We start from the raw sequence: 26,804 nt of genomic DNA, 5'->3' as shown, positions 1-26,804 counted from the left end.
AAATACCACAGTGCAAACATTGAATATATGTACCAACACCATTAAACTGCAAGTAGAGAAACAAACTGTGGAAATTCTCTATAAGAACCACTAATCTCAATAGACTGTCAAGCTGTTTTTCTTTCCAAAGCTGATAGTATATACTAGTTGATGCAAATTTTTAGAAAAACAAAATTAGGTCTCATATATTCCAAGACAATTTGAATGGAAAGGAGAGTGGTAGCTAATTTGTCACAGACAGATTTTTATCTAAACAGGAACAGCAATTTACACAGTGCATTAACATTTGAAAGAGAAGGCCTGATTCCCAGGAGTGCAGCTCTGGGTTTGAATTGGTATAAATTCAGTGAAATCACCAGATTAACAGAATAGTTACTGTAATTCAATAAATTCAGCTTTGAATCACAAAATGGGAGTATAAAAATACTTCAAATTGACGTATAGTATGTCGTCTTTAAAATATTACTCAATGTTCTCCTACAAAGTGAATATATGCTTTTACAAAGGAAAACTGGAATATAAATGGGACCATGCATTCTCACATGAATCTAAAAATTTCTTACTTTCTATCCAGCTTAGAAAGTTAGTATTTTAACCATTGCATTGCCTTTCAGTGAAGTGTTAATAACACAAATTCTTGCATAATGCTAATTGATAGAGACAGAATTGCCCAGATGACAGCAACCCAAACCATGGCAGAATGTGACTTACGATGTCCAGGGTGGTACTGGACATCACAATAAGGCACAGTAGAGAGAACACTAAAGGGTACAATACAATTTTATGGGACAAAATTGAGTGTCACCAGTAAGAAGGTGAAATTGCCAAGGACACTTGGATGTCTAATTAGCTATGAGGAGCAAGGCTTCTATAGCACAGCAGAAAATCCTATCTTATGCTTACAACAAAGTCAGATGAGACTGAATGCTACACTAGTACCTCCTATCCTGCCCACCTGTATATTTTCTCCCTGTAAATCAGTTACAGTCAGATGAGTACAATGACCAGCTCATGTGCTGCTCCTGCCTCCTCCTTAGGATGCAACACAGACACAAAGGAAAATATAAGTCTTCCAACACTACCTCCACTGACCCCTAGTAAGTCTGGTAATAACCTTCTTCTGCACAACAGTATTGTAAACTAACAGATGAAAAAATTCTAGAATTCCTCAATTTCTTCAGAAAAAATGTGGGAGGTGAAATAACACTCCTATCCCAATCCCAGCATCTCAAAGATTCTTACCTCAAAGATTCCTGTGCAAATTCTAGTGATTTCACCACGCTCCATAGGCTCATTACAGCTCTACTCATTGTGGTTCCAGACAAGGACACACATTGTCTTTGCAAACAGAGGAAATGTTGTAATATATTTCTTTCTCTTGCCTGCCTCACTGCAAAGTCAGCCATCTTATCGTGAACTGCAAAGTAATGATTTATCTTCCATTTTGTTTCTCCTACAAGGCATTATGCATTACCTCTCCTGTGAGGCATTACCTTCAATTCATCTACCATTATTATTGTTAAGGATCCATAAAGCATTTCATCATAAAGTGGAAAGGCTATTCTACAAGGAAATGGTACAAAGATAATATTTCTATTTGAGGCTTTAATTTGCCTATAATCTTGTCAATATTCATTTTTTATGCTTATCTACTAAGTTGCCTTTCTGCTGTAATGAGAAACAAAAAAGCAAGAGCAACAGAAAAATTATTTGTGTTCTCCACAATAAAGTGAAAGTGACTCACTTAAATCAAGAATTATAGTACTGTACCACAAATTTTAGATTAAAATAAGACTACTACATCTGTTGATGCCTTGTAGCTTCATGATTTAAACAATGAAATAAAACACTTCAATCTGCAGCCTTAGACCTTAGTTTTTGGTTTTGAAATAGCTTGATTTTAACTCACCAAGAGCATAGTTTTCAAAACAGGAATTAATTTGTGTTAGTATTCAGAAGATGCAAACAATTATTCCCATGTAAAAACCATACCATTCTGTGTATAGGCATTTGTAAATCTCGTGAAGAAGTTCACGACTACAAAAATGTATTAATTTTCCCTGTTCAGAAACTTGAAGTAAATTCTTCGTAACATACATAAATATTAAAAGCATTGGAGTATTTCACAGAACAAGAATGTAAAATTCTACACAATCTCTATAAATCCACCAAGCCAGAAAAATAAACCTAAGTTTTTTCTGAGATATGTCATGCAGCTCTCAAATTTGCGTTCCAAAATTTTTCAGAATTACTTGTCAACGATCACATCATACAACTTGCTGAGTAGTGAGTTCAATTACACAGCAATATTGTAATGCTGCAAAAAAACAATTGTACTAGCCCAACATGAATTGCACATTATTCAGTTTATAGACTCAATGCCACAGTTAAGAAACCTTTCAGAAAGTGGCTAAACCAATTATAATTCATTATGTCTCTTTTCCCACATCACAAAAACAATTCTCACAACTTTTGACCAAGTTTGTACCAACTACAGTCTAGCTTCTTGCTACCTTCAGAAATGCATTGCATTCCTACTTCACATTCTCAGAAACTGCTGGTCATGGTTGTACTGGAGTGCACCCAAAATCTACGGATTGCCCAGAAAATGTGCAAATTCAGCCATTCTAATTTCCTTACCAATTTTTACAGATTTACATGCCATTATAATAAAATTTGAACAATAAGCAATTATTGTATGCCAGCAGTCAAATGGATCTTTCACAAAGGTGCAGAAAACACTGCTATTTAAAACTTTGATTTGAACAGACAGACAAGCAGAAAAGAGTTGTCAGAAGACATAAAAAGAGAAAGGTATACAGAAGAGAAATCACTAGGAAAAATGCTGGAAACTAATCAGGAATTCAGTCATTTATAATGCCAGACAAGGCTGAAGAAAAGTAACATGTGTCTTCTTTGTAAGACAGACTGTCAGAAGAACACAGCCCCTAGAATCAAAATTTCTCCTTTTTTACATATAGATGGACATTAAATGGGCTCTCAAGACTTGCGTGCTAGAACAGTATCTCAAAATGTCTATTGTTCAAGAAGTATGGTTTTCCAAAAGCAGAGGCAAATGTATTAACATAACAGATACAGAGAAGCTGACTGAGTGTGACATCTGCAGACACACACTTCCTGCACCAGTGGAAGTCAGTAGCCACAGTCAGTCATTAGAGAGAAGTTCCTAAAAACAAGTAAGATTTTGTTCTTGAAACTACATCCTGAGCACTGACACTCACAGCTCTCAAAAGTGAGCTACCTTTTCTAATCTCCACATGCAAAAAGTCCCACCAAAATAATGGCACATTATAGTTTTCTACTAGTATTCCCTTTAGCTGGCCTGGAGGAAATAATTTTTGAAAAACTGTCCATTTCTTTCTTCTGCATCTCAAAGGAGGATGAAGTAAATCTACTCTGTCTCTCATTTATCTAATAATACACAATTGCTTTGGGACAATCTGTATTCATCCTAACTCATTCACCTGCAAATTACTCCAATTAGTTCCCCTTGTCTCAGGTAATTATTAAGGTTATAAATGACTTCACAGTTTCAAACCCCTGAGAGGGTTTATCTAGGCCAGGAAGGATCATGCAAAACCTCAGTAAGTCCATGATAAAAGCAGATAGAATTGGCAGCTTTACACACACAGTCTATAGAGTATATGTGTATATAGTAGAGTGCATATACAATAGAGTGTGGGTCATGTGATATTAAAACTTTTATTTCATTATTTTGTAGGATATGAAGTGAGCATTTGTTGCCTGGGATAGTAAAGTATTGCAAAGAAGTCCCTCACTTTAAAAAGTTGTGGGTTATTTCGTTAACAGATTCTTAAACTACATTGCTATCACACTGACAGGTTTTTCTTCAGATACTAGTAACTAAAATGTGGGGTTTTTTTCTGTTCTTTTGTTTTTAACAAAGAATGCAGGGAATAACAATTTTAGATGCTGTAAAATCTAGGTGCACATGGTAAGAAATTGTAGCCTTTGTCATAATTTCAGTAAAGTACTTCGGTTGTCAGAGTTCTCAAGAACCCTATTCCTCTCTCTCCTGGAGAGTGGCAAATTTGAAGTATTGATAGACACAGAAAAACAGAGTTTAATCTCGTTATTTTCTCTTCACACTGAGGGTTTTCTTGGGTCCACTGCTGGAGGAAGGTATTTGAAATAAGCATCAACAAAATTCTGTTAAGGATTCAGGTGTCACTGCTGATATGCTAAGAAACTCACTGCTTGGTGGTGCTTTTTTCAAGCTTGGTATTTTTCTCAAGATAAGGTGGCATCCACTTTAAAAGAACTGGTAGACAAAAAAAAAAAATCAAGGAACATGCTGGATGGAGCAATGTGACACATGCAAAAATGAACTGAAATGATCTCTGAACAGAGAGATCTAGCTGGAGCTCAGGAAAGAAAGGAGGGTTTATCACCTTAAAAAGAATAGTCAGCCGGCTCAGGAGAACTACAAGGATGTTGTGAGGTTATGTGGTGAGAAAATTAGAAGGGCCAAAGAATGTAATCTGTCTACTGCCATAAAAGACAATGAAAAATGTTTCTATAAACATTCCCACCAAAAGGAAAGCTAAAAAGACTCTCCATCCTTAACTGGATGTGGTGGGAAAACACAGTGACAAAGAATGAGGAAAAAGCTGAGGTACTTAACTGCTTTCTTCGCTTCAGTCTTTAATATCAGTTGTTCTGTGAGAACCAGTCCCTTGAGCTTGAAGACAGGAGTAGGGAGAAGAATGAAGCCCCAGAAATCCAACAGAAATGGTCAGCAACCTGCTACACCCCTTAGACACAATCTATGGGATTGAGTGGGATCCACCCAGAGGAACTGAGGGAGCTGGTGGAAGAGCTTGCTGAGCCACGTTGCATCATTTACCAGCAGTTCAGGCTAATTTGGGAGGTCCCAGTTGAATGGAGGTTGACAAATGTTACATCCATCTTCAAGATGGGTCAAAATGTGAAATCAGGGAACTATAGGCCTGTCAGACGGAGTGCCAGGGTAAGTGGTACCTTCCCTCAGTGCCAAGGAAAGTCATGGAGGAGATCATCCCAAGTGTCATCAAACAGCATGTGCAGTACAATGACACAATGAGGCCCAGCCAGCAGGGGTTTGTGAAAGGCAGGTGCTGCTCCATCAACAGGATCTCCTTCTGTAACAAGGTGACAAGCTTAGTAGATAAGGAAAAGGGGGTATATGTTGTCTTCCTGGACTTTCATAAAGACTTTAATGGCATTTTACACAACATTACCCCGGAGAAACTGTGTTTCCGTGGTTTGGACAGACACATTGGTCACTGGGTAAAAAACCTTCTGGTAGTCTGGGCTTAAAGTAGTAGTGGGTGTAATTACATCCAGCTGGGAGCTGGTGGTTGCTGGTGGTCCCCAGGGCACAGTACTGGGGCCCGTTCTGTTCAGTAATTTCACTGATGACCTGGACAGCAGGATCAAATAAACGGTCAGTCATTTTACATGACTGCAAAATACCAACTTGGGTGGTAGTGTTGATCTGCTGGAGGGAAGATTCTGTGATTCTGTAAGGTTCTGCAGAGGGATCTGGAATCTGGACAGGCTGGATTGATGGGCCAAGGCCAGTTGTGCGAGGTTCAACCACAGTAAGTGGTGGGTCCTACCCTTGAGTCACAACAACCTGAGGCAGCATTCCAGGTTTGCAGAAGGCCAATGGCATCCTGGCCTGCACCAGCAATAGTGTGGCCAGCAGGAGCAGGGCAGGGATTGTTCCCTGTACTCAGCACTGGTGAGGCTGCACCTAAAATCCTGTGCTCAGTTCTGGGCCTGTTGCTCCAAGACAGACATTGAGGTGCTGTAGCATGTCCAGAGAACGGCAATGGAGCTGGTGAAGGACCTGGAGTACAAGACCTGTGAGGACTGGTTGAGGAACCTGGGGGTGTTTAGCCTGGAGAAAAGGAGGCTCAGGGGTGACCTTATTACTCTCTAAAACTGCCTAAAAGGAGGCTACAGGCCAGGTTCAAGTGGGTCTCTTGTTCCAGGCAACAAGTGCTGCCTTGTGAGATGTGAGAAATTGCGTCAGGTTGCCCTAGTGAAGGTTTAGATTGGAAATTAGGAAAAATTTCATCAAAAAGGATATCAAGCACTGGAATTGGCTGACCTGGTTGTAGTCAAAAGGCATGAAGAGATGGCACTTACGGACATGGTTTAGTGGTGGTCCTGGCAGTATTAGGATCAATTGTTCTTCCAAACACATCTAATTTCATCAACACTTAAGATGCTCTTGCTTTTAAAAAATAATTACAGCAGCATTCCATTAGCGACAATGTTATTTGATTTATAGATTTTAGTAAGTAAATTCACTCTGGGTTGTGGACGGGACTATCCACAGTGCAACTTCACCTTTTCAATGGATAACACCAACATTGATACACTTATAAGTAAACTAAAACACAGTGTGGTTATGTCATGGCAGCAATTACACTCATTTTTGTTCACCTAGTTTTCTTGATAACCACCAGGTGAATCCATGACATCAAAGAATTCTCTGTAAACTCATCACTGAAGGACCAGGGCACTTCAGGGGACAAGAGCCTGGAAGGATATTTGCTGTTTCAGGAGATGTGTGCTCAGCTCTCCTGTAATCAGACCTCTCAATAGACTCAAAGTGTACTTCACTCTGCAATTATCTTTTTTCTTCCTTGAAATCAATATAATATGGTAGTATCTATCTCCCCCAAACATGAATACTGCAAAGCTTCCCCATTCTTCTGTGATTTTAGTAACAGTAACATGGGAACATAGGAACAACTTCATCCAAATCTTACGCATATATGTAAATATAAATCATATTGGCAGCCACAATATATACAGAAACAAACAAATCTTCTAGCTATATACCAAGAGTAATAACTTCTAGCAAAATGCTACGATATGCCAGTGCCATAGCCATTAGGTATCAAAACAAACAAAAAACCCCAAACAAACAAACAAAAAACCCAAAAATCCACACCCCCCAAAACAAACAAACAAACAAACAAAAAAACCCACCACCAGCAACAAAAAAATTAATTGTGGGATACCCTCCCTAAATGATGAGACCAAAGAACTGAAAAACTTCTTGATGCATAATCTGTGAACTGACATCTGGCCTACTGGCCAGAACAGTAATGCTCTTGGTGCTGTGCTAGGGGCTGTTTGACAAGTTACAGAGCATTAATACTTCAAGAAGTGGCAAGTGGCACACATAAATGCTATCTGCTGGTATCAGTTACTCAGAACTGCAGTATATGCACTCCTTAGTTGTGTGCATGAATCATTAAACTAACTGCAAAAGTTGTCATCTCATGACCTTTAAGATATAATGTACTGTCACCCTCACTGAAGTCCTCCCATGAATTACAGGAGGAATTTGTCCTGCTGTTGCTTCTAGGAAGAGATTGTATCCATATACTTCTTTACACCTCTTACACTTTCTGGGTTGAAGGAAAACGGCTTGGTTTAGCATAATGGTTTAAACCCTGTAATTGAGGAGTGATTAGTCTAAGAAATCAGGTATAACATCCAAGAAATAAATAATGTTGAAATGAAAAAATCTAAATATGTGTCTATAGTTAAAACACCTAATAACTTCCCACGTCATGTATTTAGTAAGTGCTAACACAAACAAAGAGAAATACATATGAGAAGAGATCAGTGTATACCCAGATTTGGTTGTTATTGAATACAGAGTTTCATAAAGCTTCAAGACTGAAGCTTCAAGAAGCTTCAAGAAGTCAGTTTCAGTTATGAAACTCTTTATAAAGCTTCAAGATTGAACTTTTCCTGCTCCCTATCCTCCTCCTTAAAAATAAATCACTGTGTCTGAACATTGGAATTCTGGTTTATTGTGAGCTGAACTGAAATTATGTAGTGGATTCAGCACATACTGGAAGAGCAAAAAGCGCCTGCTATCTTTCTGAGCTGGTTGAAAAGTGAAAACAGATTAGAAAAATAAGTTCTTCAACAGGCAGCAACATTGCTTTCACACCAGATTTGATGAACAAGTTCTCCCAGCGGCACTAACACCTGATACACACATTGCATGGATTAGTAAGTTTTAGTCTGAGAAGAAAAAAAACACTTTTTTTTTTTTCAGTTCCTGTAACTGCTGCAGGTATATTATCTAATGAAAACACAACATTTCTCTAAGAAATGTAAAATTCGTTTGGTGTTTCCATCAAACAATTATATGTTGGTCATCCACTATCTGAGAAGCACTGAGGCACATCCAGACCTGATTACATTTATTCTTAGTGCCAGATGAGACTCCCCCACTAGGACAACAAGCAGTTCCCCACCTTTGCCTTACCAGATCCTTGATGTAGAAGGCATTTACAAAAGGGTTTCTAACAGCAATACAGCCATATTTACTTAGTATCTTGATCATTCTAAATCAGAATGCTATTGATCATTAATGGAGACCTTTGCAGTGTTCCACATTAAAGGACAAATTTTCAAAGACGTGTAAGAGAGATTGGGTGACTGACTTCTGTTCAGACAACTGGGAGGTGAGCAGCTCAATTCCCAAACACTGATCTGAAATGCATCCTCTCAAATACCATATTTTAAAAATATGCCACACTTTTCAATACCTAAGAAGCTTCTAAGAACAACAGTATAATTTTCATTGATATATCTGTCAGTTAATACTCCTTTTAGGAAAATATTAGGTCTGCAGAAAGCACAAGAGCTCGAAGACTTTCACAGGAGAAGAAGGGAGAGGGTTCCTAGGAGTATCCCTTGAGCTGCAAAGCCAGCATTCTCAGACACTGCTGTATAAGCCAGGCTCTTCCCCTCCACGTACTGAACAGGACTAAATGAAAAGTGGTCTTCCAACAAACAGCACTTTTGCCTATCAGTGGTCCCTGGTGGCTTTAACTTCTGGAAGTTAGTAGGAAGTACACAAAAAGTACTGGCTTAGCACATAAAAGACTCAAGAGGATCATGAAGGTAAATGAGGATTTGAGTCACATCATGAGGAAGAGGTCAAAGGGCACTTGATGAACACCATAAAGCTTAACATCCTGCATATTCATTGCAAACACGGAGGGAAACAGAATCTTTCTCCAACTGCAAATTTGCTCATATGTGCCAAATGCACAATGTGGTTTTCAACAATTATGAGAGCCATGGTAGTTTATCTAAGTGCATAAGGGAAATCAAAATCTCAGTTGCCTTTTGAAAATGTAATACACTATACTACAGATAAACTACTTTCCCTAATGGTTTTTATCATTACTAATGTAATCTCACAAACTAAATATCAAGAAGAGTAAACAAGCTGTTAGAGCAGATTCCTAAGAGCTGTTCTTCACATTACAGCAGAAATTCCTTCTATTCTGGAAGGAATTTTTACAAGTAATATCTAAGTGACAGAGAAGGATATATGGAATTCCCTCTTTCATATTCTTAATTAAATATTAATTAAAAGATTTTCTAAGATTACTCTTGATTCATTTGGTCAAATGACAAAGACTAATTAGAACAACCAAAGCTTGGAAGCCCATCAGAAAATAATCATTCTCAGCAGTTAAAGAAACAAACATGAACTAAATATTAAGATGTTATGTTCTCAAAGTCATAAGAATTAGTTCAAGAGGTTCCATCTCTACTTTAAAAAAGAAAACCTGTCAAATGCCACAAAACCCTACCCCAAAACAAAATATCAAGAAAACAAACCAGAATGAATAGGAATCTGAGAAAGTACTTACTACAATGTCTTCAGGAAAAGTATCCAGACTGAAGGAGCCATCATCAAACATGACTTCATAGAAAAGCTGAGATGTCACTCCAATGACTCTGCAACTATAGTATCGTGTATTTCTATGTTTCGTGATGACTGTCTGCCCAACTGTAATGGCTCTCCCACATACTTTAGCTCTCTTGAAAAAAAAGAAGAATTTAAAAGAAAAAATAAATTTAAAATACCAGCTTACTCATAAAAAATTATCAGTGTAAAAACAGGGTTGATAACAGCTGAGCATTCAAGATAAAAACTTCAAATTAAATTAATTTAATTCAATAATGTTAGTATAGTTTCTTTTATTTAGAAAATTTCTCCATTTCCTGGGAAAAAAAAATTACATCTGAAGAATACTACATCAAAGCATACTTTTGCAGCTGATGCTTTAAAACTATTCTGCATTGCATCAGTAATATATAAATAGAAAAAATGTTTATTTTTGTTTGCGGGATAATTTGTAGATAATTTGTAGAATTTGTAGAATTTTCCTGAAGACACAAGGTGTGATGAACCAAGATTTTTTTTTTTAATTATGAGATATTGAAGTACTGGATTTCTGCATGATTCCATATAATAGAATGAAATTTTGCCCAGTGAGATGCAATAACTAAATGCATATCCAGCTCTTGCCAGAGCTGTCTACAGCAGTGTATGTGAGGAACTTCTTAACCCACATTGTACAGAACTTTTGCTTTAAAGCTTCAAAAAGCACTGATCACTCTTCATCAGTTATTTGGATAGTATATCAGTAACAATATTTTTTTTTTTCACTTTTCACTTTTCACTTATAATTCTCCAGTGCTAATTATATAAATCAGAAGACTAGCAGAGTTCTTAAACTATGCAAAAATTCTACATCAATAACTAATTGATGGATTGTATAAATATAAAAACAATGGAACTTTGTGGGAAGACAATCACTAAGAAGCTCACACCATAGAGTCAACATCTCAGCTCCCAACTCCTGTATTCCTGTGACTCTTTCACTTTAAAAGCAACCTTCTTCACCAGGAAATAAAACCAGTACCTTCTCATCCAAGTAATACAGAAGGCACTTCTTTCTTAGGAGCTTAACTATTCAATATTTCACAAAGGTCCATTGTTTTTATGCAAAGGGGAGCTATTGTGAGTTTGGCTACACCTGAAGAGTTGAACATTTCTAGTTATGTAAGATACATGTGCACTGGAATACCTAAGGATGAAATATTTTTTATTAGAAATGTTTATATAAGCTGTAAAAGAATACTTTTATACACAGTCCACACTAAAGTAATCCTCAAATTTCCTAGCACTGCTTTTGAAACCCTCAATGGCAGTAAATTCTTCAGTCAATATAATAGTCTTAAAACTCTCTTATGAAAATCTGGAAAATCCTACAGCTGTAGGATTTTTATCAGTAGAATTGAAGAGAATAAAGAACAGCATCATTTCTTTTAGCTAGATTTTGAGTATTAGCAGTAAAGTGAATGCTTTGGCATAAGAGGAAAAACCCACCCTAAACTTGAAGACTTCTGTTTTAGTGCTGACTTTTTGTCACTACTGGGCTTCCTTCTTGGACCTATTTATGGGATTTATAATTTTTAAACCTCTCTGCTCCAGAAAAATAAGGGCATACCCAAGTACAAATATTCTCTGCCATTTCTGTAGGCAGTACACTACACGTCTGTGTGTCAGAGCTCTGCCTGTCACAGACATTTGTAGGATTTAGTTGAGGTCACCTCAGATAGTACAACTCAATGATGCTCCTAAAGCATTTCCAAGTGCACCTAGAAATAACGTTCTCAGCATACTCGCAAATTATTTAACCATTATATGAATAAAATTATTTCTTCCTCCATTTAACTGTCTATAGATAGTCTAAGTATAAAAATTAGCTACACAAATAGCAATCGACTGATATTATCATAGGAGCAATAAAATGTCCATAAGCATGTTTTATCTAATCTTGAAACATATGTAATCATACATGTTCATTTATCTTTCAATTTTTTATTTTATCCTATTCAGCTTTTGGTGGGAGCAGAGGTAGATCCGATGTAAACTAGAGAGTATTAATTAATTAATTTATTTCCATGAGGTAATAGAAAAAGTATTCTATTACAGAAACCCAAGGAGATATTGCTCTATTAAGAGGTTTAAATCTTCTCCAAAAGAAGATGTAACTCTTCAGAGAACATGGAGGGCAAAGTACAATATTTTAAGAAACAATGAAAATTCATTTAATGATGAAATTTTCAGAGAAGGAATGCCATTTCTCATTAGAAAAAGTAATAAAACCCAAAAAAAGCTTTCTAGCTCAAGGAGATTATTTTTTAGTATGTTATCTTCATAGGATTCTTAATTTATTTCTCAGAAAAACATATTCACAAGTACAGTCTGTAATTGATTGCATGTCCCAGAAAACATTTCCTGACAGAAAACCTTAAGAATTTATTGACGTTAAGAATGCAATTTTTTGATCAGAAAGGACAGCTGTTGTATAAGGGAGTCTATCAGATTAAAGAAACAGCTGTGGTCGTTATCAGATTATTGAGAAAGTTGTAGTTTAAAAGCATGATTTTCTTTAGTAGCACCAAAGCCAGGAATGAACTAAGGTAGTGGCAGAAATACAGAAAACAACCAAATGCAAAGAAAGATAATCTCCCCTTCTGTGTGCAAACTTCAAAACTTAAAAGGGAAAATTACTTTCTCCTTAATTTTCTGTATGGCATGGAACAAAAACCTTAAATACATAAATTATGTGAATATGATTTCATAATAACATCATGAAGTAGGTATCTGATGTACATCTGAATACCTAGGAACTTTCTCAGGTTACAGTTTTTAATGAAGGAGCCTAAAAGATCTGAGACTTTTTCGATACTGGAACTTAAATCTCATGTCATCGTTTACTCTTTGGAATTCCAATTTCAGCACGGAAATTATTAATGACATTTCAAAAATAATCCAGTTCATGATTTTTGAGGAACATCTCCTTCTGAAGACTTGGATTAGTCTTTCTGAGATGTTCAGGGGCTGGCAGTAGTTAGCAGACAGTGACAAACACTGACAATCCATCATTAAGGTATTCAACAGAAAAAGGATCTACAGCTTCCACTGGACAGCATCCCTTCATTCCCTGTTTGCTACAGAGGTTAAGAACTGGCTGATAATAGTAGAAGGTAATTTTAAGTAGCTCCAAAAACAGCAACAGCAGGTATTTGCATCTCCTGTCTTTGTCTCTTCTAAAGATCATTATTCTTTCAAATGTTACTGGGACTGTCAAGAAAGTCCCTTTTGTTCACAATTTCCAAAAGAAATAGCTGTAAGTATAGGTTTGTCTCCAGCTGGCTTTCTCTGATCTGCAGGGCTCATATGGATCTTTTGGGGTTGGGTTTATTTTTTTTTTCTGTTAGAACAGTTGCATACAACTCTTTTTTCTCATTTTCTTGTGTATGAATGAGTTATTTTAATCAAAACAAATCCATCTGCAGCACCTATTCAACTGCACTTCCACATGTTCTTGCAGTTTTGATGACAAAAATGTGTGAGGGTGTCGGAACCCAGGACATCCCTCTGGCTGCCCTGGATGGCTCAAGCCCCTGGCAGGGGGCTCAGAGACCCTGGCACGAAGCCAAAGACACCTGTGCCTTTGATTTTGACCCATGGAGCAGATTGGCAACTTTGTATGAAGAGTTACAAGTCATGAGAGTTTAAGTAGAATGATAGTTAATTTGTCACAAGGTGAAAAAGTAGAATTTTGGGCTTTTTAGAATGGGGGTTCAGGAGGCAAGGTGGGATTTGGGCGTGCCCTGTCCTTCTTCCTTCTTCTTCTTAGCCTCCATCTTCTTCTGGCACTTTTAGATTGGTTCAGAGTAGAGACATACTGTCTAACATATGTGATAGGTATTGGAAAGTTATTGTAAATAAAGTACGTGTAGTTCTTAGTATAAAATGCTGACACCACCTCAAGGGTGAGCAGTGTGCCAAGAACCGACCTGCCAGACAGACTGCAGCGGGTCAGGAAAATAATATATTAGATGAGAGAAAATAAGCAACCTTGAAAACCAGAGACAAGGAATTCCAACTCCTTCTTCGAGCACCGGGCTGGGAAAAAGAGACTTTCTAACACCTTGGGGTCATCTTGACCACAGAGATTCCGAGATGAGGGATATGTTTCATGCTCAGAGACAAGCACAGTCAAGGAGAAAAAAAAAAAAAAATTCCAAACCACAACCTGTAAGTAGCAAATCACTGAGCCTTTCTTGCATATTGACAGTCCAATTTACATAAAAAATAACATAGGCAATGACTGCAAACACCCAAAACACTCCATTTATAAAAACTGTTCTGCTAGCAAATTTTTGTGTTATTTCTAAAGCTATACCTTCAGCAAATGTAAGAGGTAGGCCCAGTTTTGAGTCCATGAACATGGAAACATATTTTTGAAAAGTCAGATAAACATTTAAAAACTCTAGTTCTTAGTATTTCTGTATTTACTTCATTTGGCAGCATCAGATAAATTCAAGGATTATTGCCTTCCCTTTTGATTTTCTCTTTGATGATTTTTCTTCAGAAGACCCCACCAGTGTTTTCAATGACTGACAACAAAAAGGCACTCTAAAATAGTGAAGACAATACAAAACCTGATCCCTAGTGAAAAAGGCTTATGAATGTACGTTGAAAATTTAGCTTGAGTTCACAGGTGTAAATAAGTTGGATGCATATTCTACTTCCTCACTACAATAAGCCCTTGCCTGGGGTGAAGAGATATGCTAATAATAGTAGTAATACACATTTATCTGTTTAGGTAGGCCTTTTTGATTGAACACTCTCATTGATTTACATGTTAAAATACTACTATAGGTATATGCCACCATTTTTCCTAGTGACCAGAAGTCATTTTTTGATTGTTGAGTTTTTGGGTTTTGATTTTCTTTTTAAACTTGAAGAAAGCAGCAAACACCGAGTCAGTACAAAGGCAGTCACTGAGCATTTAGATACAATATTTAGAGTCTATATTAATGAAAAATCAGACAATTTTAAATTTTTTTTCTTGAAATTAGGAGAAATAATAGTGTCCTTACTTTATGAACAATGTTTTCTGCTAAATACCAGAAGACATTTTTTTTTCATACTGACAAGATAATCTATGTCATTCACAAAAATTTGGTAAGTGAGTATAATATTTCAGTTTGCATGATTTCCTGTTCTGCTGCTAAGCAAGGAAACTGAAACAACAGGTAAAAAAAGAAAAGTTGATTAGAAGTAAGATACATTGCTATGCGTAATGGTGAAGAGCAATGTTATTTCTGCATGAAGGAACAGGTAAAAGCTAAGAAAAACATAACAAGAGAACCAATGGTGAGAAAAGTTCTAAAGGCTTAAAGATGTGATTAGATTAATTATCCAAAAGACAGAGTATAAACCCAAGCATTTAAAAACATATGGCAATCTCCTTTGTCTGAGGAGTAAACTAATAATTTTATAGAAAAACATTCTTTAACAAAATATCTGCTCTTTCCAAATTTTGGCCCAACTGAAAAACAAAAGCAAAACTTTTATTTCTCTTCTGCAAACCTGACTTTTAGTTGAGACGGAGCGGGGAAAAAGGGTAGTAATAGTGAATCTTTTCAAAAAGGTTGGTGCTGAGTTTCAGGAAAGGATGAAATAGCCTCATTCCAATACACTTTCTATGTCCTTCACACAACCTCTTAAACAATAGTCACACAAAATCCTGGTTTTTTCCATAGCTGATGGGGCTTCCTTTCTTTTACACTACCTAATACAGGTCAAGAAAATCACTAAGAAAGCATGGAATTTATGGGACTGATGCAAATCCCACTATCTAGATTATAAAGACTTGGCTCAAAAAGCTACTAGGAAACATTTGGGAAATGTTGGCCCTATTTTTACTGGCCATGAATTTAATCTAGTAATTTTCAACCAATTTTTTTGGTTTTCAAAAAATCCAAGGATAGTATCTTAAGTTGCCTGTACAGATAGAAATTTAAGTTTGTTTGTTTTTCAAACCAAACTAATTTTCTTGGAAAATGTTTGCAAGAAATTAAAACCACATGAAGTGTGCTGGTTTAATGTGTTCATTCATTTTGGAAAACAAAAATACGATAAAAAAATAACAATTCTATGGAAATAGAATTTTAAAGAGGGATAAACAATATGATTCCCTTTTAAAAATACCAGCTGCAGCTTGAATACTCAGGACTGATTACTCTAGTTGGGAGGCATTATAATTTAGTACACTTGGAAGAAATCCTACTCTTCAGTAGTCTTGTTAAGTCTTGTCATTAAGACCAAGGATTCACTGACAAGCTCTTTAAAGATCACAACATCTATGACACAGACATTACCTGGGTTTATGCCTTTCATTTCTAATGCATAAAGGAGAAAAAGAATTGCAACTTGACTAACTTTCTAAGCTTTTTCCTTAATAAGACTACATTAAGTCCTTCTGGTTTGCTAGGAAGCAAAACACAGCTTTAAAAGCCCAAGATGTATAGCAAAAGTTCTCTCCTAAGTGAGATACTAACCATTTATTCAACTAAAAGACATTAAACTAAATCTTGATTGTGTCTCATCTAAAATTAAAAGCTCTTCCTCAGCACAGAATAGAAATAAAAAGGCAGTCATAACATGAATTTTCATGGCATGCTAGTGTTACTTTGCCAGATGACACAATAATTATAATTTAATATTTTCAAGAGACTCTTTGGCTGCAGACCAAAGATTTTACATATACACCACATCCATTATCTCACAGGATCTGTGAGTATTTGCAAGATATTGTGATTTTTGATTTGGTATTTATAATATACTTCAGATTAACAAAACAGAGAACTCAGAGATTTGTTCTGGCTGTCAGAACAATATACTCAACAAGGACTTTAAATTAAAAAACGTATTAGGCATATCAGGTATCACTTCTCCTAGGTAACAGCATAATGAAAAACCTTCAAGCTGTAAAAGATTGCTATGCATGAAAATATGATAGACAGAATTATGATAATACATAGTGTGGATCCTCTCCTCCATTTTCTCTGGAAACATACTTTAATTCAGCAATTCCTTTTCTTAACAAATAAGAAAACATTCCTCACCACATTTTGGTTGATCTTGTGCCTGAAACATGTAATGGAGACAACATATGGCCAGTCATCAGGTTCCATCAGCACTCCTGCAGCATGGGCACAGGTAACATGGAATGATGCTGGGCAGCGTCCATATGAACACTGAATGCAGGCACCAGAGATTTTCTTAACTCTCTGCCTGCAGAAGATACATTTCTGTAGAAGCGAAATAAACAGAACATTTTCTGTATTACTCCAACTTCAATGATACCTGCAAGTAACTCAAAGACCAAAAAATTATTTGTGATCCAATGATTACATTTTTTATCTTGAAAAAATGCCCAGTGAAAGGAACAGCAGTTATTAATTACAAGGCAACTTAGTAATATAATTAACACATAGCATTTTTGCCTTTTTGTCTAAATGTGTTCCACTTGCATAGCAAGAAAACAGATAGACAGACAGACAGATACTTAAAAGTTTAATTTTAAATTCCATACTCTGAAAATTAACCTACTCCTCCTAAAATTGGTAAATCAAAAACCTTCTACATGATTTTGATACTAAAAACAACAGCAAGACTCAAAAATAAAGAGAATAGGCCCGACTAAAACGTCAGGCTAAACAGGACTTCCATATATCATTTGACTTAGCTCCCCACTATGAAGCTAGACTAAATATATATGTCTTTGTAAAATGGCTAATCTAACACATTCAAGAAACAGTTTCTACAACATCCTCAGATAGCCTGTTACAGCGGATAAATCGCCTCTAAGTTAGAGACATTTTCTTTAGCTCAAGCCTATGCATAATTCTACAGCTGAAGGCTGTTCCTAAGACCATTTCTATTTTTTAGCCTGGTTTTCACTGGTTGAGTATTTAACATAATGTCAATACAGTAGCCTTTATTTCCTCATGTCATATATTCAAACACCATGTCAACAGCCTTACTGGTATCAAACACTGTTGGGGTTTTTTTCCCTTTTGCCAAAAAGAAGACCACATCAAAATAACGTCACTATTTTCTAAGTGGCACAAGTAATGAGCCAATAGGAAAAGAAGACAAAGGGACATAAGCTATGTTAACTAAGTCTGGAGAATAGGTTCTAATATACAGTACAAGATGAACTGTACCATAAGGCATTAACAAGCATACTAGATAGAATAATTACTTCAGCAATTTCTGTGGACAACTGTTTTATATCACATATGAGAATTATCTTCTGATATCTCTCATCATGGTTAATAAAAATACAAATGTTATCGATGATCAGATGATCATGAAATTATTTCAGCTATTATACACAGATTTTATGCAATGACACAAAACAATGAATTCAATAAAACATATTCTTGGAATATTGCTTACTTCCATTTCTTCTAAATTTGCTGCCCACCAAATTGCTAAACAAACTCATCTGCCTATGTTGAGAACATAAGTAAAAATAATTTTTGTGCGTTTTTGCTGCATGATTAATAATTCAAAGTGTTTACTGTTAACACAAATCTAATTCTCATTCAGAGTTAACCAAAGAACTTTATTCTCCATTGTTTCTTTATTTTCGTATTTTGCATAAAACCAGAAGAAATTTTGTTGTATAATTCAGTACTTAAATATTTTCAATGGCTTCTGGCAAGCAGTTTGTGACAGAAATAATACTTTTGATAAGGGCTAGCCCTGTCAAGCTCACTGGTTCTAGTTCCTGTATCAACCTGAATGTGAAATACTCTTCAAGTTCTGCCCTCATGTTCACCCTTTGAGGACAAAAAGTGAACTTTCACCCTTTGAAAGCGAACTGCCTGCATGGCTTTGCACAAGCAGAAATTAAGAGCAGTCCCTAGCATCTACACTTAGGGAAAAATTTTAGCTATCATTCACTAAAAGGGGCCTGAATTCAGATCTACTGTAGCACCATTGGGTTTAAAGACTAGTAAGAGGTAAAGACAATTTGCCATTAAAAGAAATGCTTCAGAAATTTCACTCATGGGCTGACATCTTGTTGCACGTTTGTATTCATGTGCATGAGATCATTTACAGGTAAGCAGAGTAACTGTTTTCCAAGGGAGCTTAGAGATTTCTTTTATATATACATATTCAGAACCTACTAAGTGGAAATTCCAGATAGAAAATACAATTGACATCTAGTATGTGTAATATCTAGATACTTAGTTCATATAAATAACAGAGCTCCTCTTGAATGCTTTTTCATACAGATAGACACAAAGTCTACAATCAGATTAATGGAAGAAGAAAGACCAAAGCACTTATGAGTATTAAAAAAACCCAAAACAAAGAAAAAACAACCAACCACAACCCCAAACAACCACACAACAAAACAAAAAATCCCAAAACCAAGACTGCACACTAAAAAATTCCACATGTTCTGAAATAAACACCCTGAAAATGCAGTTCAAACAAAAATGTAGAGACTGAGGAAAAGGAATAAAGTAAAGTACAGCTCAACCAGCATTAACCAAAGAAATTGTAACAGCACAGCAGGAAATGCTGGTCCCCCTTAAATTACTGGCTGCACATGCACATGGAAGAAAATATGTTAACATTAAAATATGGTTGTAAATTTCTCCTGTATCTTACTAAAGTATTATAACACCTTGGGAAATGCAAAAATCTAAAACTACACCACATAGTGAGTAAAGCTTCAGAAAAAAGATGAACTTACAACTCTATATACACTCAGTTGCTCTTTGAAGTTAATATTTTAAAGTTTATTACCTTCCAGAAGTAGAAAAGCTGCAAAAAATAAAATCAATATTACATAAGACAGCAAGAAATGCTGAAAGGGAAGCTGGAGATGTAGTCATGAGAACTGAAAATGTGACAAATTAAATGGCATAGCCATAGCCAATCCTCAGAAATTAGGGTAAAATTTCATCCCTCCCTGTAAGAGAACTTGTGACAACATGTCTGACAAACTAGCATAGTTTGAGAAAACATTTCTCACCATGCTTTTCAGAGTTTCAAATTGAAAGTACTGAAAATAATTATTAAAATACAAAATAATTATTTAAAAAATAGTAAAAAAACAAACTGTCCAATTACCATTGACTACATTCTTATTTCAGTCATGTTGGTGTAAAATTAGTGTAATTTTGATGAAGAGTTAAGTTGCCTCAAATTTACTCTTATATATAAGGAACACTGCTTGGTCTTAACTATTTCTGTGAATGCAGACCAAAGTTTGCATGATGAAAGTGAAAAAATTCCCATTTTAGCCATGCAATAAATCTATCTCACTGGCAAATACAAGGAGGGTAATTGTTACATCAGTTAACTCCAAACCCACATTAATCTTTTGTGCTACACTCATACACTCTTTAGGTATCAAAAAGGATTAAATCATGGATATGAACAGGTGGAAATATGTTACTGTTCATGCACGAAAAGAAAAAAAGGCCTCCCTGTGCTTAAGAAATACCAGAAAAATTATGAAAACCATTCTTCTTTCAAGAATGCAGGAAAATAATTTGCAAATCAAGATTTGCAAATAAAGAAATATCTTTCTTATTTTATATAAGGTGCTATGTCCTTTGTACAAGCATGACACTGAGGATGATGCAGATGTATCTCAGCTTTACAATGACTCTCAAACTGAGGCATGAATTTTGAAAAGTACACATAAAAGTCCAGTGTTCAAGCAAACTACAGCTTGCATAACTGTATTAAGGCAACATGGTCCCCCATTCAGATGTAAGAGAAAAAGCCCCTTCATATTTGAAACTATACATCGAATACTCAATCCATTTTAATTGATAAATAAAATTAGAACACATAAACCCAAAGCAGAGCAAGCTATAAAAAAATCTGTTTTGCATACACTTTTGGAATATTAGCTGAACTACATATCAAATTGTATATTAGCTATAAGTAGTAAACTGAACTGCACTGTGTCTGGCCTATACAGGCAATTCCTTCCCTCCCTGGCTTTTGAAAAATAATGGTTTTCTCATACTCTCACTTGGGGTTTTACAATATGCGAATTTAAATTTTTTTTAAAACTTTTTTCATATGTTAATATTATTTATTATAGTGTGGTGATACATGAAAAAAAAAGGGGAAGATGATGCAAATGTACAAAAAATAAAGAATTAAAACAATCCCACTTAAAGTGACCCAAGGAAAAAGGCATCCAAATCTCAAGAGAAGAAAGGGAACTACTGGCTGTGAAGACTGAGGTTTCACTCTCCCCCCAGCTCTTCCCTGAATTATGACTTTCATAAGTTTGTAAAATGAAAGAATCATCCAGAATGGACGATTCCTTCATTTTACAATCCCAAACTATTCCTGAAAAACAAAAGGTCCAAACACTTCTCTGTCAGGACAAACCTTGTATTTAGGTATGCAAGTTACTACTTTTGAAACGAACAAACTTGACATACCATGAACACATTTTCTAAAATACCATAATGCTAATTCAATTCCCAAATGACAGTTTTTCAGTAGTTTGAAACTACAGCTGTTCCTACCAGCTAAAGCAATTCTAGACAGCTAGGAAGAATGTCATTTCGATTTAATGATTGCTAGATATTAGTGCAAAGCAAAGACTGAGGGGAAAGTAGCTGAGGATCAATCTTAATCAGAGATCCAGACGCAAAATGAATTGGAGAATAAATAAAATTGTTTATATAACTGAAGATTTAAGAATATAGGACAGAGCAATGTACTGCAATTTTCTAGATTGTGAAATGACCTCTTTTTGCTCCCCAAAAGAAAAATATTCTGCTGCAAATGAATTTCATCATCACAGAATAGCTCTTTAATGTTAATAGTCTGTAAATCTATAAACAGAATGGATTTTAAAGAACAAGTTTGAGGAAACTGGATGTCAGCATTTTGCAAAAGACAGCCCTCTGGTAACTTTTCAAATAATTTTTAGGCATCGTTATTTAAAGATTTAGAAATTGCTTCCCTCAAAATGAGTGGTATTTGCAAATAAAATTCCAGTCCCTGAAAGGATCATGAATTAATCACAGTAGCAGTGTTTTCTGATGGACGGATTTATGAAAATAAGCACAAGTTGAGGTCACAGCAAAAAGCCAGGGATGGATTTTAGGAAACAATTTTGAGTATTAATTTCTCCCCAAAATTATCTCTATGTCTTGGCAATCAAAATTACTTAAGTGAAGGAGTTCACTGTAGTAAAGTATTAAATGCTACAAAAAGAAGCTATTTCAAGAGAGCCTCAAAAAATTATTAGATTTTCAAATATTACTAAAAATCATTCCATTAAGAGTTCTGCTGCTCCTGCTGCTGCTGCAGATGGTTAGTAACTACTAGTCAGTAACTGACTTGTATATTCTCACCCTCTTTTATATATTTGCTGGTTTATTGCCTTCTATGTATCATTTGAAATATTAAGACAGAGACACTACTGAAAAATTAAGAAAATTAATGAAAAATCACCTGGTTTTTTTCTATAATATCTGCTTTATCATATCTTCATTTTATGATGAACCCACTTTGCTTCAGAATTTATATTACCAGACAAGCAAAAATTGCTATTATATATAACCACACCCTAGATATGAAAAATCAGCTCTACTGTAAGCAATACTACCCATAGATATGCATACATTTTTAGCAGAGCAAAGATTTTATAGAGAATATTGGCGGAAGGAGGTTCACAAGCTTATCAGCTGTGATAACCTGTTACAATATAAAATGCACAGCAAAACTAATCTTTTCCTTCTCCATTTCAAAGCCAGAACATGGAATAAAAGTGACAAAGATTACAGCAAGGGCTGGCAGCAAGGTACTGGCACAGAGATTTGTTAACGATGCGTGGCACAGTCAGAAGATGAATACGATGAAGACATTTGACACATTATCTGCAGATCAGTGAGCACATGTTGCCTGCACAACTATCTTTTAGAATACAAAGTCAGGACTTAATTTTGGCAGAGAGCATGGTATGTTTCTATGGAAACAAACTCATTACTGAATTTACACTTTATGTTTCCCTTTATTCCTAATTAATTTAAACCAAGATGAGTATTGGAGCTATGAAACTGACAGCATCAGAACATGTGAAGAAAGAGTTTGTTAGATGATACATTCTACTTCATTGTTCAGCATGTTCAGGCAATTATATAAAATTAACTAGGAATGTTGTTAGAGGAAGTACCAAGAGATTATTTTGCATCTCTCTGGTATTTCAAATGCAACAACCAGTACCTCAGGGGGAAAAGCCCTTGCAGAAAACGATTTGTGATTTCATACTATTCAGTAAGTCTGCCTATAGAATGGGGCGATGGCAAATTAAAGATGGCAGACATTATCTAGATGTAGGCAGAATTCCTTTACAGTTGTAAATTTCAGCAGAGAAGGAAACATAACACTTATGCATCAGCAGCAATTAGAGACAGTAATCCTATTCTCTAATAACTCTGACAATGTTGTTTTGTGTCTACTCCCAATGAATGAACTTTTAAGTTGTTTCATTTGAATTAAACATGAAAAGATATGGAAATTGTGACAGGTATATATGTTGATTTAAAATACAATTTTAACAGCTGATAAAAAACTACCAGGACTTCCCCAAATCACATATAAATACATCAATTATTTCAACCAAACTGTTAAGGTAATAATAACTTTTAATTAATAGGAGAGGGACAAAAAAGACAAAATATAGTGCAGAGGTAAGAAAAGTATGGTTTTCCTGAAGCATGGCCTGTGTGATTGAAAGTCATTAAATGGTAGGTTAAAAGAGAAGGAAAAAGAATCAAAGAAAACAAAACCCTTGGTGAAGAAGTACTTATTTTGAAAGTACATGAAAGGATTTGTGCTTCTGTGATACACTATGCAGATTCAGCAGCTGGTAAAACAGGTATTGTGAGGCAAAAGGTAAGAAATAAAAGGCCCTGTTAGAGCTTCAGCTGTGGTCTCACAATCACCATATCTATGGCTATGCCACCTCTTGAGAAATAAACTGCTGCATATTTATTTTTAGTATTCTTGAAGTTCTCAAATTCATGACATTCCAACACCATTGGAATAAGCACTGCCATTAAGTCCCTAGTTATTTCAGGATGGAGCAGTACCATTAGCACTCTACACTGTCAGATATACTCCAAAAGTACTTGAGATGTCTCTAATCCTACCATAGAGAACATTCTACCGATGAAAATACCATATAAACATATCTCTAGTATCTCCTCAGTTTTATTTCCAATTACTAAATGGAAAACATTAATCACCAACACCTTCTTTAAAAAGAAGAATCCCCATGTACATAGGGAATATTCTGCTAGCACATATTAACTGAACACAAGAATAAGCGCCACTTTCTTCCAGATTCATATACATCAGCTGACACTGAGAATTTAATCATCCTAACTCTTCTTCATCCACTTCATATCCACCTGCTCTCAAAAACAGTAATAGGTGCTGTGAGCCCAAAGTTTACAAGGAAAGTCTCAAGATTTTATCTTGTAGTTTTTACATAGTCATGTATTTTTTAAACACATTTTTATTAGAGACAAACCAAATCTTTTCTCCAGACCATGTTTCTTCCCCTGTAGGTTTGAAATGTTGCAGATCTTGTGGGTTTTTTCCCTCATGATTTTCACCTTTTATCCTCCAGATTGTACTATAACAAACACACAGAATTAAATTTTTTTTTATTTATTTTTTTAAGAAGCACCGTGCCTGTATTCAGTGCATCATCCTGAAATGAACAAGAAATGATTGATGCTAGTATTGGAAGGGCAAAATTTCAAGAAGATTAATACAGGAGATTGGAAAGAAAGAATCTCCTTTTCTTTATTCTTCAGGAAGAAAGCCTTTTATTAAAACTTTCCTTCCAATCTGCATAGACCAGTTAGAATAGATTTGCCATTTACACTAAGGCTAAAATATCTGACAAGCTGTGAAATGCCATTTAGGCTGAAAAGGTGATGAGGCATCATTTCACTGCCTCACAGCCGCAGCCTCCAGGCATCCCCACTATTATACTTTAACTGCACTTTTTCCAGCTGATTCCTATAGGCATTACTGAAATTTAAGGCAATGGTCAAGTCCAGGTTTTTTTTCTGCACTACAGTCATTCAGTCACACACTTCTAAACCCCACTGCGTGGCAGAGAGACAAAACAACTGTACAAAACAAGTGAAAAACTATTCCAAAGAATATCGGAGGTTGGGGACCTCCAGAGCTCATGTAGAACAACAACGACAAGGCAGACCTAAATCAGGTTGCATAAGGCCCATCCAGCTGACTTCTGAACATCTACAAGAACAAAGATCCTTCAACCTTGCTGGGCACCTGTTCAAGTATTCAACTATCACCTTTCATAGTAAAAAACTCTTTTCACAGCACTGGAATTTACCATGTTCTGATTTGTGTTCTTTGCCTCTCAAGCTACCACCACACACCTCCAACAAGCATCCCTCTCCCTCTTGCCTGTATCCTCTGATTACCTCTGTATAAACAGCAGTGAAATCTTTGCAAAAGGTGTCTCTTTTCCAGGCTGAACACACCCAATTTCTTCGGTCCCTCTGTATACATTCTGTACTCCAGACCTGACCATCTCAATGACTTTTCATTGGACTTGCTCCCATATGTCAATAAAAGGCAGACCAGGTGCTGTCATAACAATAGTCAAATAAAAGGGAAGGATGGATCAATACCCTGGGCCTCACAGCTACACTATTACAAATGATGGCCTGGATGCAGTCGGTCCCCTGCTGCAAGGGCACACTGTTGATTCCTGCTTAACTTCTCCATCATGATCCCCACTGGTTTTCCTGCAAAGCCAATCAAGCTAAATTCTAGCGGCAGACTTTGTATTATTCAATTTCAAAAGAGACAGTTTCTCCATAAAATAGACTACAGCTGCACAAAGTATTTAGAGAAGACATGTAGAATTTGCCAATTCAGAAGAGTCTTTAACAGACAATGAATATAGAACTTTAAGACCCTGTATAGCCATTTCAGGTTCCAATATTTCATGAGCTGCCATTTAATGCAAAGTATTGCTCTGAGTAATATTATTTATACATAGTACAGAAATCTGCACTGCTTCTACATAGTTTATTTTTTAATAATTGCATTATGGTACTTCATATAAACACATCCAAACACACAGAAATTTGCCATTCTAGTAAGATAGCGATTAAAATTAGGGCACCAGGATGCAGCATTGAACAGATTACATTCTTAGCAATATCTCAAAAAGAATTTATGAAATTAAGAAATGCAAAGACAGTTTTCATCAAAATAAAGGTACCACCATCTAATAAACTATCCTTTTGAGAATGGCAAGTCAGTATGGTAATATCCATAAACTAAAAACGTATTTCCATACAGACACCAAAAAAAAAAAAGTGTTACTAAAGAGACAATTGTACAGAATTTAAGATACTCAAGTTTCAATACTCAGAAACAAGAATCTCTGACAGGCTCAAAAAGAAACCTCTGATGACAATAAAAGCATGCATATCAAAATTCCTTCTACCTAATAGCATGACAGTAATGTGCTGCTTTGCATCTTAAAAGATTAGAAGACAGGAATGGACTTCAGTATATGTCCTCTGGGCGAGAAGGGGTCATGGCGAATTATGTAGGTGAATGCACTTTGTCTCCGGGAAGGAAAATATTGTGCTTGTGAAGCACACTGAATGAGGCCACAGCTGCTTGTCAAGTTGTTCTCTGTTGAAGAGAAGCTGCTGTGGACAGAATACACTACTAGAAAATTAGGATAAATAAAAACATTTAGTGTACTTATGTTACTGGCCATGAAATATCTGCCATCCCTACAGTAAATTGAGCAAATGTGAGCTGTGCCATTTCCAAGTAATAAAAATAGCATATAAACAACCAAATAAGTCAAAACTTGGAATAGAGGGATATTTCAGAGTTACAGCTGTATGGGGTACTTTTTGTTTGGTGTGGGCTTCTTTTTTTCATTCTTGTTGTTCGGAGTTTTATTTTTGCTTGAGGATGGGGTCAAGAC

The 26,804-nt window shown here is 35.8% G+C and overlaps 1 protein-coding gene across 7 annotated transcripts in view; it reads right to left on the bottom strand.

Annotated features, from left to right (window-relative positions):
- The window catches only part of KDM4C (lysine demethylase 4C), a 239,596-nt gene that overhangs the window by 16,956 nt on the left and 195,836 nt on the right, over nucleotides 1-26,804 (bottom strand). For all 7 annotated transcript variants that reach the window (XM_041486225.1, XM_041486223.1, XM_041486227.1 and 4 more), the window contains 2 exons: nucleotides 16,861-17,046; nucleotides 9,732-9,902 (listed from right to left, as the gene is read on the bottom strand). In XM_041486225.1, the coding sequence (XP_041342159.1) occupies nucleotides 9,732-9,902; nucleotides 16,861-17,046 (357 nt within the window). The remainder of the gene's footprint in view (nucleotides 1-9,731; nucleotides 9,903-16,860; nucleotides 17,047-26,804) is intronic.

The sequence above is a fragment of the Pyrgilauda ruficollis genome, unplaced genomic scaffold, assembly GCF_017590135.1.
Source record: "Pyrgilauda ruficollis isolate IOZ18807 unplaced genomic scaffold, ASM1759013v1 scaffold74, whole genome shotgun sequence".
Lineage (NCBI taxonomy): Eukaryota > Metazoa > Chordata > Aves > Passeriformes > Passeridae > Pyrgilauda > Pyrgilauda ruficollis.
Note: the sequence above shows the minus strand (reverse complement) of the source record. Positions and strands in the feature narration are given on the sequence as shown.